A 12301-nucleotide genomic window follows, 5' to 3' on the forward strand; every position below is an offset into this window, starting at 1 on the left:
ATGACATGCATATTTATCCAGTTATTGCCATCTCTTTAAATTTATTCTAGCATATATTTCAGATCGGCCTAAATAGGACTGGAAAGTTCACTGTGATAACCTGGGTATTGTGCTTTCCCCTAGAGTCAGCTCAGTCAATGTAACAATGCCCTGGAGAACTCTGAAGAACTACTAGAATTTGCAACAAGGTCGTTAGATATAAAGGAACCTGAAGAATTTTCAAAGGTAAACAAAACCAAAAGCAGATAAACAGACAAATATAAAACCCTATCCTAGTATACTGAAGGAGTATTTCAAAAACTGTTTTGTCCTTTCTGATGCTGAAAAGGGCTTGGGGTTTTTTGTCCAATTTAAATAAGCCACTTTTTCCTATGCCTATTGGCAATTCATTTTAGCTGTTCTTCAGTACTTGAGCCGGGTCACACGTTTCTATAGGCCTTCATCAAATGCTTAGTTACTGACAAAATCGTGTGGGTAACTTTGAATTACAATTAGTAAACAAGCTGTGAATTTTTATAAAGCTGGGGAAAACAATTCTTTTTGTCACACTACTTTGAAACATGCCATCTTAAAGCCCTTCAGTTGGGCTAATGTAATTGGAAACAACAGCATAGCCTTGGGTAATACCATACAGTGGCTCTTCTTATACCTCTTTATCTCCAAGTTGGACTATTTAAATTTCTGTGTTCCTGCTGCTAACGTGAGACCTGGATGTGAAGGGCCTCCATTTATCAACATCATACAATCCGAGAGTGAACAGGAAGAACAGCACAAATGAGATAAGATTTCTAGAATATACTTCACCTTATTTTTTGAATACTAGAAGTTTTGTTGATAATAAATATATGCAAAAATTCGGATGAGATGGGAAGGTAAATTACCCAGGTAAATATCAGGTGTGTGAAATCGTCGGGTAAATAGCCAGGACTCCAACTCTGGTCTCTCCATTACCATCTGCGTGACCTGCAGAACAGTGCTTGGATCCTCTGTTAAAATGTAAATTCCTCTTCTTACCCTGAATTCAAACCTTGAACTCATCCAATGAAAAGAACTGGGCAGAACAATTTCCAAGTCAGTATATGATTATTCCCCTCCTTCAGCCAGTTGTCAGATTCAAAGGGAAGAAGGATTTCCTGCCCACGCATACCCACAGTGGAGTAACAGCTCCAGGGCACTGTGAAAGGGGAGCAGTGTCTGCATTTGATCACAGAGGAAAAGAGAAAATGGGGCTCATTTCCTTTCTCTCACAGTAGCTTGCCTCTGGAATCCTCTCAGGGTGTGCCTGTCTCTTGAGCACTGAGAAGGGCAAACGAGAGGTGGAGCCCAGTCAGTACCCTGCAGACTGAGGTTGGGAGAAGGTCCTCCTTAGGCTGGTCAGGAGAGCCTGGAAAAGAGAGAGGCTGAACCACACCACAGATAAAAAGTACTTACTAAACACACCGTAAAGCAGAACTTTTTATTTGTGAGTGTGGACGTCTCAGAAATGTAGTCTCCTACTGTACAATGTGCTTGGCTTTAAAGGAGCTGTAAGTAGAACTGTACTGAATTAGTTTCAGGCTATCTACTTTTAAGTGAGCATGCGTTTGTTTTAAGGGTCTGAAGGTTTTGCTTGCATATATATATGTGTACGAGTCCTGTACCCTCAGAAGCTAGAAGAGGGTATCAGATGTCCTGACTGGGATTCCAAGGGTTTGTCAAACACCGTGTGGGTGCTGAGAACTGAACCCTGGTCCTCTGAAGAAACAGCAAGTGCTCTTTACCGCTGAGTTATCTCTTCCAGCGCTAATCATATGTTTTGAAGAATATTACTTTCATAAAAAAGATTAAATACACACTTATAATTATATATATACATTAGGTATATAATCCTATATATTAAAGGATATATACATGTATATATATATGAATATATGTATAGAGAGAGACAGGGAGGGGGAATATGTAACTAGTTCTTTTCCAAAGGTCTTAAAAAAAAAAAAAAGGGGTTGGGGATTTAGCTCAGTGGTAGAGTGCTTGCCTAGGAAGCGCAAGGCCCTGGGTTCGGTCCCCAGCTCCGGAAAAAAAAAAAAAAAGACAAGATTTTCCTATGTAGCTCAGACTGGCCTGGGACTCAGCTATGTTGACCAGGATGGCTTACAGCTCACAGAGATCCACCTCCCTCTACTTCCTTACATGGCAAGGTGAGTATTTTTGCCTAAAGGAAAAAGAACATTTTGAGATACCTCTTTTTTTTTTAAATTTTTACGAAGGGGAGGGGATATTAGGAAAACTGTACTTTTTCCTACCTTTGACAGAGTTAATAGGTCCCTGAGAGTCAACATTAACAGCTTCACATCCTGGAGTCAGTATCCTGTGACCTAGGATGCCACAGGCCACAAAACGAATATTTTGAATTATACCATAAAAGGTATAGCTTGCCTTTTGGCTTTATATAAGAAAAAGAAGCCCCAGGTTCATGAACATTTGATGAAGACAAAATATTGATCTGACCTGAGCAGCCACGCTGGGAAATACAAACGAAGTCAACAACCACGATATGTGGAACATGGAGCAGCAAAGGAAAAGCTAGAAGCTTCTGCAGGGAGCAGGGCCCTCCTTTGATGGACAGAGAGGAAAACTGATGAAGCAAAGGTGAGACGAGGAAGCTCATGTGGCCGCAGTCCATGCTCAGAGAGAAGCAGAAGGATTAAAGGTTATTTGAGCTGGCATGAGGCAAAGAATTCCTGGAAGAGGCCAGGCGAGTCTAAAGGCCACCTCAGCACTGAACTGAGAACCACCCTTTGCTTTCCAGTGTTTGATGAGAAAACATCACTTCTCCCCACCACAGGCAACTCTGGTGTAATTAGCAAAGGCACTGCCATTAAAGTGGGTTTGACATGGATCTTGTCGCTAAGGAAGCAAGATTATTTGGAAAAACAATACCCCAGGTACCCTGGAAATGAAGCGTGTATAAATGTAATCTTACTGGTTTGACAATAGTTCCATATAGTTCCACAAAGCAGTCAGGCAATCCACCATTACTGTGATGTTTCTGAATACTGCCAAACAGCCTATCATTGATCCCAGGCATCAAAAGAACTGTTCTATAAACTCTTAGGAAGACAGCCCAGACTTATTATTGCTATGTTTGCCTGTTTTGAAACAGGGTTTTATGCATATCCCACAGTGTCTTGAGTTTACTTCAAAGCTGAAGATGGCCTTGAACTCCCAATCCTCCTGACTCTACTGCCTGAGTGCTGGGATTACAGGCACACACCGTCATGCTCAGTTTAAGCTGCTGGAGCTGTGTGCATGCTAGGCAAGCACTTTAACAACTGAGCACCGTCCACAGCCCCCGGGTTTTAAAGTATAGAAGCATAAGGTAGTCAAAATGGTGGATACATTTACAGTAGTTTCTGGATCTTTTCATTGCCGTTAAGAAAAGGTTAGGCAAAGACCCAGTTTTGTTTTGTTTATGCTTAGTTGGTAATTATGAATACATGCGTAGTTGGTAATTATGAATACGTATTTGTAATTACTCCTTTACTCTTGCAGTTCTACCTAAGTAGCTTTGACCAGGGTGACAGGTTCCTAAATCTGAAATACAAAGGCTTGTGGTTAGTAATTTAAAAAGCAGAGCCTAGGTGAGATAGCTCAGGCCTGTTGTCCCAGTACTTGAGAAGCTGAAGCAGGAGGATTTCTGTGAGTTTGAGGCCACACTGTACTACAGCATGAAACTATGTCTCAGAAAACAAAACAAGAAAGTTAACTGATGAAGGGAAGAGAGAATGAGAGACATTAGAGGAAGGAGAGGCCACCTCCAGTCCAAACACAGAGGTGAAGTGTTGGCAAACGGGATTTAGTCAGTGTAAATAATGATGCTTCCTGGAGGCTTTCCAGTACTGCATCACACCGTAACCCTGTGCAGCCAAGCACTTACCCATGCCCTCCTCATTGGCCGAGTGGAGTTATACAGATGCGGGTAAATATGAAAGCAGCAGAGTTCTGCAAAGTTCTAGACTTAGTATTTCAGAGATAGAAAATTATAAAATTATCACTCTTGAAATGAAAGCAGAGGAATGAAAGTATATGGTAAAATATACTTTTAAGATGGCTATCTTTAGAAGAGGAATTTCTAGAGAAATATAATTTATTCCCTATTAAAGATATTTCTTAAAGTCATGCCATTCTAAATTCTTGCCCTTTTTTTTCCTTTTTTTTTTTTTTTTTTTTTTTTTTTTTTTTTTTTTTTCGGAGCTGGGGACCGAACCTAGGGCCTTGAGCTTGCTAGGCAAGAGCTCTACCACTGAGCTAAATCCCCAGCCCGCCATTCTAGATTCTTATAGAGGATAATTTCTCATCTTCTACATCTGCAGGTACATGTAAAATAAAATATGAATCTAAATGAAAGAGGACAGAATTTACAGTGTGTGTGGTCTGTGAACACACAGGACAGCAGTTTCTCCTAGGCCGTTTGCTTCCTCATCTGTTCCTTTGCTGTCGTTTTCACAAAAGGTGTGGCATGTGACTGATGCCCAGAAGCTGAGTCAGTGGTCGTCCTATAGATGGGTCATATGCGGGAAACTGGGACTTCAGAGCCATCAGGAATAAAATAAAACAGGGAAACTGAGAAGACCCCACATCCTGCTGTGAACTGGAGAGTTTGGCTTATGTCAGTAGGCAGACTGCCTAAGCCTGGAACTAATTTACCTTCCCAGGTCTGCTCAGCAGAGGTGTCAGAGCACTGCGGGCTGGGGGACGCTCTTTCAGGGTCACTTAACAGCATAGAGGAAGAAGACGACAAAATATGTTCTCTGTGGAATTCTGAGAAAAGTTAGAGGCACTGAGTTAATACCTTTAAAACATAATCTGGTATCACTGTTAAGGAAGAAAGAAGTGAAGGGGTAATGATGTGGCTTCCTCTGTACGTAAAGAAGTGTTGGCACAGAGGAGAGTCTCTTTCTTTTCCAGATTTCACATCTATATGAAAATCATTTCAGTTCCAGCTGCCCATGGCAGTAATTTCCAAAACCAGTATAATAGTTGGTTAATGTAACATTCCTTATAAAAGGGACTGCCAAACTATGTTCATGACCTAAGGTGATCAGAAAGCCACCACACTGGATAGGCTGTAGTATGTGGACCTTCAAAGGGGCTTTTTTAAAAAGCATTAAGAACCCAAATCCCTAGTAGAGAAGTAAAATAATTAATAGCCAAGGCCACAGCATTGATCACTCGTAATACTGGAGCTGGAGCATGTTGCAATCTATTTCAAACTTCAGTTCTTTTATGTAGAATGATACTCAGGCCTAAATAGTTAAGGCTGGGTATGAAAATGGCTTGTAGCAAGTAGAAACAGTCCTAGAATTGAAAGAAGGAACAGAAGCAGTGTTTTATACATCTAATTTCCATTCACCTGTGCACCAGGCTGTATGCTAGCAAAACAGCCATCTTTGTCAGCTGTAGTTGTTAACTATGCTGGTTAGCACGGGAGAACACCTTAGGTTGTATATATTATATTTAATTCATATGCGAAGCAGCAGCAGCTTTCTGTGTTTTCATTGTTCTATGACTGTATAGTACCAGGTAATGACAATGAACCCTTGCTAAACTTGTATTTCCATTTTCTAAAGTCAGAAGTGGAAGATATGTACAGTATGTGTAAGTTTATAGCGTCCGTGAACCTTCTCAAAGGAAAGACTCACTTATGTTTCTCTCATCTATCCTTGTCTGAATCTCTGCTATCAGAACTCTTTCTTTGGGAGCGAAGGCTTCTAGAATTACAGTCTAGTTTGTATGCTAGCAAAGAAGCTTTCAGACGCATAAAAACTATTGGGTTGTATGGAAATTTAGTTGAAAAATATCAGACTGAGTAAAAGTGAAGGTGTATCCGATAATCTGTTTAAATAAAACACAATTATAGTTCCATGAAACTAGTTGAAACATTAAATTTTCTACTTTTGCAATGATTGCTATGGGGGTCTGGATTCTACTGTGGTTCTAACATTACTTTACCAAGCTTCCATGAACTATATAGATTTCTTATAAATTATGTTTTGGATCAATATGAACTAATCTATTGCAGGGTTTATATCCTAACTTTTCTTGCATGTCGCTGCCATTGAACTTGCATGGAAAGCACTAACTACCTTCTTTCTCTTCTCCCTGATTTGCTCCAAGGCTGCCAGACAGATCAAGGATAGGTATGGTATAAAACCTACATTTTTTTATTTAAGTGTCAATATTGAAGTCAGAAATGAAATTCAGAAACTCATTTTTCTTAGAATTCTGTTGATTAACACAAAATGTAATAATTATGTACAAAGTAAAGAAAATATATTCTATATATAATAGAATAACTGGTTAACTTTTTAAAGTCACATTTTAAGTTGTGGAAATTACATTTCTAAGAGAATTTCATTTCTGGTTTAATACAATAATTAGCTTTAGTTTTTAGAATAGCTCTTAATTAGTTTAGTATTGAATATTGATCTATTTTGAATGACTTAAAAATGCATCCTGCTGGAATGCAGTTTTTGCCGCTGTTCTTAAATCTAAGTGGATCTTGTTTCCAGAGAAGTCCAGTACTGCCTAGTGTCTTCAGTCTGAAGCTCCTCACTGCTGTCCTGGTTAACACCTTTGAGTTCTGTGCTGTCCTAGTGTCGCCTCTTTCTTCTTCTCTTACTGAGGAAAACACTTAAGGAAATTGTTAAGTAGTTTGGCTTAAAAGGTGTTTCTCATTGGTATAATCAGGAACATAAAAGGGCATTTAGCACTTGCTGGAACAAATGTGTGTGTTAAAGGGGCTGAGGTAACATTTGGATTTTGTTCATTGACTCACTGAGCATTGTCTGGAGTTTTTGTAACTTGAGGCTTTTTATCTCAGGATGGTGAGATTCTCTGACAGGCACAACTTTTGAGTCTTCTCAAGTCTAGATCAGTTTATTCTTTATTAGGAAATTTGCAGAAATTATCTTTATGAATTGTGTGAAAACCAGTGTCTGTTGTTAATTTGGAGAAATTTTTTGGCTGTGTTTCTTGGTTATTTGACCATGGGAGGCTGGGGGTTGTGTGGAGCAAATTTTCATAGAGTCAAACAAAACTATTGTCCCTCTTTGTAGATTTTTATATTATGACTAATGATGGGGTTCATTCTTGTAAGTGCCGGATATAGGAAGGTCACTGGAGTTTTTTTGTTTTAAGAGATGGATTCTCACCCTGTTTTCTAGGCTGGCCTTGAGTCCAGAGTTCTTCCTGCCTCAGGCCTCAAGTAGCCAGGTCTGTAGGTACTCAGTGAATGAAGTACTATGTGAGGGGTGGACAAGAGGAAAGTCTTTGACAAAGTAGATTTGTCTGCTGAGATTTGCCCAGGCCAGATTATTACTCCTCATTGGTTATTCTATTACACTCCGTTGTGCTTCCTGACTTTTCTGGCCTAGAAATCAGTTCCTAACCAGGGTTGGTGCTGTCCAAACAAATCTTGAGAGATCTCTCCTTCCTTTCAAGATTGTGTGGCTTTCCCAGCTCTCACCTCTACTTCTGAGGCCCTCTGTTCAGGTTTGTTTGCCAGGATTTAATGTTAATGCCAGCTTTGATGGTGTCTCCCCTTCTCAGTCTGCCTCTGCATGTGATTGATCCCTTCAGTATCCTGGTCAGTCAGTCTGGGGGGGGGGGGACATTGGAGTCCTTGCTTCTTTATTTTGTTTAAAGCCTACACTGTTTCCTTTGTTCATTTGGCTACCAGAGTACTCGCTCCTTGCCTGAAGAGTATTTCTAGGTCTTAGCCTGTTTTTTAACTTGATTAAATGTGCTCATCTGTTTTGCAATTAATTTCTGGTGACCATAATAATACTAGAAGGAAAGAGTCTTTTAATTCAGCTGCTACTGTAAGATAATCTAGGAAAGTCAAAAGGAATAAAAACATAGCAAGTAGCATGGTGTGAGACTGTCTTAACAAATTTTGGATTTTTAGTTTGGGCTTTAAAGCTAACTTGTCCAAATATAATCAGTTTAAAAATAAATTTTAAGTTTTTGAAAATATTGTTATACATATGAATTGATTCATATACTTTTTTGTTTGTTTTCTTGTTTTTGTTTTTGGAGTTTTTTTTCTTTCCTTTGAGACAGTGTTTCTCTGTGTAGCCCTGGAACTAGCTCTGTAGACCAGGCTGGCCTCAAACTCAGACATCTGCCTGCCTCTGCCTCCTGTGTGCTGGGATTAAAGGCCTGTGCCACCCCTGCCTGGCAGATTCATATAAGTTTTTGTTTTAACTAGAAATCATTCTTTCTTTTTCTATTTTAAGTGACATGTCTACTGAATTGGGGCGGGGCATTCTTTTTCTTTTTGTTCCTTGTTGTGTTCAAGATTTTACTGGTTTCAGATTTAAATTTCTTAAATCCTCAGCTTTTCTCATTAAGCAATTAGTTCACTGGGTTTGAAGACACTGGCGAGGCCGAAACCCATTTATTGAGCATCTATGAACTGTCTCATCTCAGTATGGTGCTTGAGGAGCTCTGAAGTCAGGAAATGCTCAGGGCTGCCTTGTGCGTGTCCAGCTGAGCCTCCCTTCTGATTGCTTATCAGCATAATCGAGATCGTACTCCTGAGAGCCAACAGCCAGTGCTGTGTATGGGGTATGCAGTGCATATTTCATTTCTAAAGCTTTCAGACATGTGAGCTGCCTTCCCCAGGACTGATTTACAGTGTATCCCTTTCTTCTTGCTGAGGTAATCTCTGGCTGTTCGTTGTTACATTACAATGATTACTTCATTTTTAATGAGGTAAAGTGACTAAAGATAGCAACAGTTTTACATCAGCAGGTTTGCCGTCTTTCATCCAGTTGACCTCTGGGTAGCAGGTCCAGTTGACTAGGCTGGGCATTCCCATTGTTCTGTAGCTCTCATTATATTGTCTCTCACACTGTATACTAGGAAGAGGACATTGGCAAGTAGACATCTGCATCTTTCTTTCTCCAAGGATGTTATATAACTGACCGTGATATTTATAGAAATTTACTATAATGTGAAAATATTGAAATTGATCATTAACAAGTTATTTAAATACATTTATTTTCTTTTGTGTGTGTGAAAACCATTTGGATAGTTGAGGGAAAGCAATTACAGACAGGAGCACAGTTAAGTGGATTTCCTTCTTATATCAACATATGAGCTTCTTTTAATTATCAGTATTTGCTAAGAACTTCCCCCATACTTTGATAAAGCAGCATTTTGTATTTTACTTCACATTTATCTGAGTGTTTATGAGCACTTTTTATTCTATGACACATAGGTCCACTAGCCTGTTTCTCATCGTAAGCACCTTTCCATGCAGTTGATTCTGATAGATGAGAGTGACATCTCGGTGGTATGGCACCCACTGTAAGGATCTCAGTTCTCTCCTTTGTTGTTTGTGGTCTTTAGAGGATTGCAGGATGTAGTGCCAGGTGTCTGCCTTTGTTGAGAGGACATGCTGTAACAGTACCTGGGAGAAGGCTTGAAACATGCTTTGGTGGAAATGAGTAAGGCGAGGACTAGGAAGCACGTGAGAGTGTACACAGAGCTTCAGATGAATTGGGACCTTGTATAGATTATTTATATAGGATATTGGTTATTGTGATAATTGTGCGACATTTTAGAAAACTGGCTGGAGTTTCAGCTTTTGATTCAGTTCCCAAAAGACAAAGCAAATTTGTTTTATTGCCTGTCTTAGAGTTTCTACAGTCACTTAGTGAAATAATTTTTATCTTAATTTTATAAATTATATAAAATTTGTTACTTTGTATTGATTTATTTTTAAAAAGTATGTCTGTGTTTACCATAGAGTCACAATGGCTTCAGCCTTTCGCCTTTCTTTGAAACCAAAAGTCAGTGACAACATGACCCATTTAATGGTGGATTTCTCTCAGGAAAGACAGATGCTGCAAACTTTGAAGTTTTTGCCAGGTAAATACATTATTACATGAGAACTTTCAAGTAAAAGGTATTGCAAGAGTTTTCTGTAATAAACATCATGTAAATATAAAGAGATATAGTATATTTTAATTTAAGTAAGAATTAATTACATTCGCTAACTTTTATTGAAAAGAATTATTTTCTTGAGTACAAATTCAACTTTAATGTCATTAAGAGGTAGTACATGTTCCTGTTTTGGCAAAGAACAATAGTTGGTCTCATGGCTAGACTGTATAGATTAGAATTTTGCTGTTTTTTTTGCAGTATGATCTCAAGAAGTCAACTAACTTTATTCATTTTTCTACATCTTTAAAACGCACTGCTGATGTTCTCGAGGCGTCATGGGTGTTCATGCATTGGTTCTTCTAACACAGCAATAGCAGCAGCTGGAGCTTACTTCAGCCTGCGTGAATGTTTACTGGCTGCCCGTCTCATTGCTGTTATGTTCAGTGTTCAGCATGAACTTTCTCTCCATGTTATGTGGTAACATTGTCTTATGAGAGAGTTAGTCTAACCATGTGAAACTCAGTCACAGATTATCGCTTGTCTGTGTATAACAGCCAGCGATGGCTTTTGTTCCTGTCCTTTGAATTCTATCTTTTTTAGTGCTAAGTAGTATTTTTATTAGCCAGTAATCTGTTCATAGATACGTTAAATTGTTAAAACAGTGATGATTTGGGAAATCAAGAATCCGTTTGAAAGTGAAATTCCACTTGCATGTTTCTGTGGGGTTAGTTTATGTTATTTTTGTTTGTTTGCTTGATTTTGAGATTGGCTGGCTTTTGCATAGGAAATACTAACTGCACCAGACCATGTCTTCTCTGGATTTAAACCTAGTCGTAAAGAGTAGTTTAATAATCATAATGCTATCAGAGATCCCAGTATAGTGCGTAGGTGAAGAACTAACTTGTATGCTAGACATTATGAGCTGTAGAGGAGGATTGTAAAAGGAAAGGTGAAAGAACGGAGTGCATGTGAGAGGAGGAAGGTGTCATGGTGTACAGGAGTATATACTCAGGATTACAGATAATCCCTGACCTACACAGATTTGACTTGTAGTTTTCTGTATTAAACTGGTGCAAAACATTTGGTGAGAAACATTCAGTAGAGACCATATTTTAAATGTGGGTCTTTTCCTAGGTTGGCAGCATGCAGTCCTATGGGATATGCTTTTATGATGGAGAGCAAGACAAGGAAGCCACAGTTTGCAGTGAACCTTGTAAAGAGCCACATGTATGCAGTGGAGCATACTGTGTGGACAAACTGCAATGCACCATAGACTAGGCTTATGACATGAAATTTTACATAAGATATTTTCAAGTTATGTTTGGCCTAATGTGCTGTTGGCCTCTTGCAAATTGAAGAACATGTGTGCTATCAGTCAGTTCACAGGGATCACAGTTGGTGTACAACTGATACCAAAAGGCAAGGAAACAGTTTTTAGAGTTTCCAAATACCAGATACGTTAAATGGTTTGGTAATCTCAGTCTAACACTTAGAATTTCCTTGGGAAGAGAATGGAGCTTATTTTAGTTTTGAGAGTGTGAGGTTTTGGATGAGAGTTCTGCTGATTACCCGTTAACTGAGACCTTACTCTTTAGTACCTGCATGATCACTTGTAAGCTCCAGACACTACTTGGCAGCAGAACACAGCCTCATGTGCACAGGACAGCACTGCCGCAGAAAGAGGGAGTGTCTGTGCTCACTTGTAGGCACTAGAGTAGGGACTTAGGCTTCAGCCTGGCAATAGATCTCATTTTTAAGAACGACCTTTTCTAAAACACGGAAAAGAATTTAAAAACTATCTTGGGTCTCATTGACTGTGTACTATTTACAATTATACAGACAGAACAATTTGCAAATTCATCTGGAATAACAAAAAACCCAGGATAGCTAAAGCTATCCTCAACAATAAGAGGACTTCAGGGGGAATCACTATCCCTGAACTCAAGCAGTATTACAGAGCAATAGTGATAAAAACTGCATGGTATTGGTACAGAGACAGACAGATAGACCAATGGAATAGAATTGAAGACCCAGAAATGAACCCACACACCTATGGTCACTTGATTTTTGACAAAGGAGCCAAAACCATCCAATGGAAAAAAGATAGCATTTTCAGCAAATGGTGCTGGTTCAACTGGAGGGCAACATGTAGAAGAATGCAGATCGATCCATGCTTATCACCCTGTACAAAGCTTAAGTCCAAGTGGATCAAGGACCTCCACATCAAACCAGACACACTCAAACTAATAGAAGAAAAACTAGGGAAGCATCTGGAACACATGGGCACTGGAAAAAATTTCCTGAACAAAACACCAATGGCTTATGCTCTAAGATCAAGAATCGACAAATGGGATCTCATAAAACT

General features: G+C 39.2%; 1 protein-coding gene across 7 annotated transcripts in view; it reads left to right on the plus strand.

The window, feature by feature from the left end:
• Positions 1 to 12301, plus strand: part of Fsd1l (fibronectin type III and SPRY domain containing 1-like) — a 77728-nt gene that overhangs the window by 24490 nt on the left and 40937 nt on the right. For 3 of the 7 annotated variants that reach the window (XM_008763722.4, XM_008763723.4, XM_008763724.4), the window contains exons 4-6: positions 124 to 225; positions 6160 to 6182; positions 9800 to 9921. The exons of 1 other annotated variant lie outside the window; for it this stretch is intronic. In XM_008763722.4, the coding sequence (XP_008761944.1) occupies positions 124 to 225; positions 6160 to 6182; positions 9800 to 9921 (247 nt within the window). Of the gene's footprint in view, positions 1 to 123; positions 226 to 6159; positions 6183 to 9799; positions 9922 to 12301 lie in introns of those variants that run through there. 3 more of the 7 variants (XM_008763725.4, XM_039111026.1, XM_039111028.1) reach the window with 3 other exon arrangements.

The sequence above is a fragment of the Rattus norvegicus genome, chromosome 5 (genome assembly GCF_036323735.1).
Source record: "Rattus norvegicus strain BN/NHsdMcwi chromosome 5, GRCr8, whole genome shotgun sequence".
Lineage (NCBI taxonomy): Eukaryota > Metazoa > Chordata > Mammalia > Rodentia > Muridae > Rattus > Rattus norvegicus.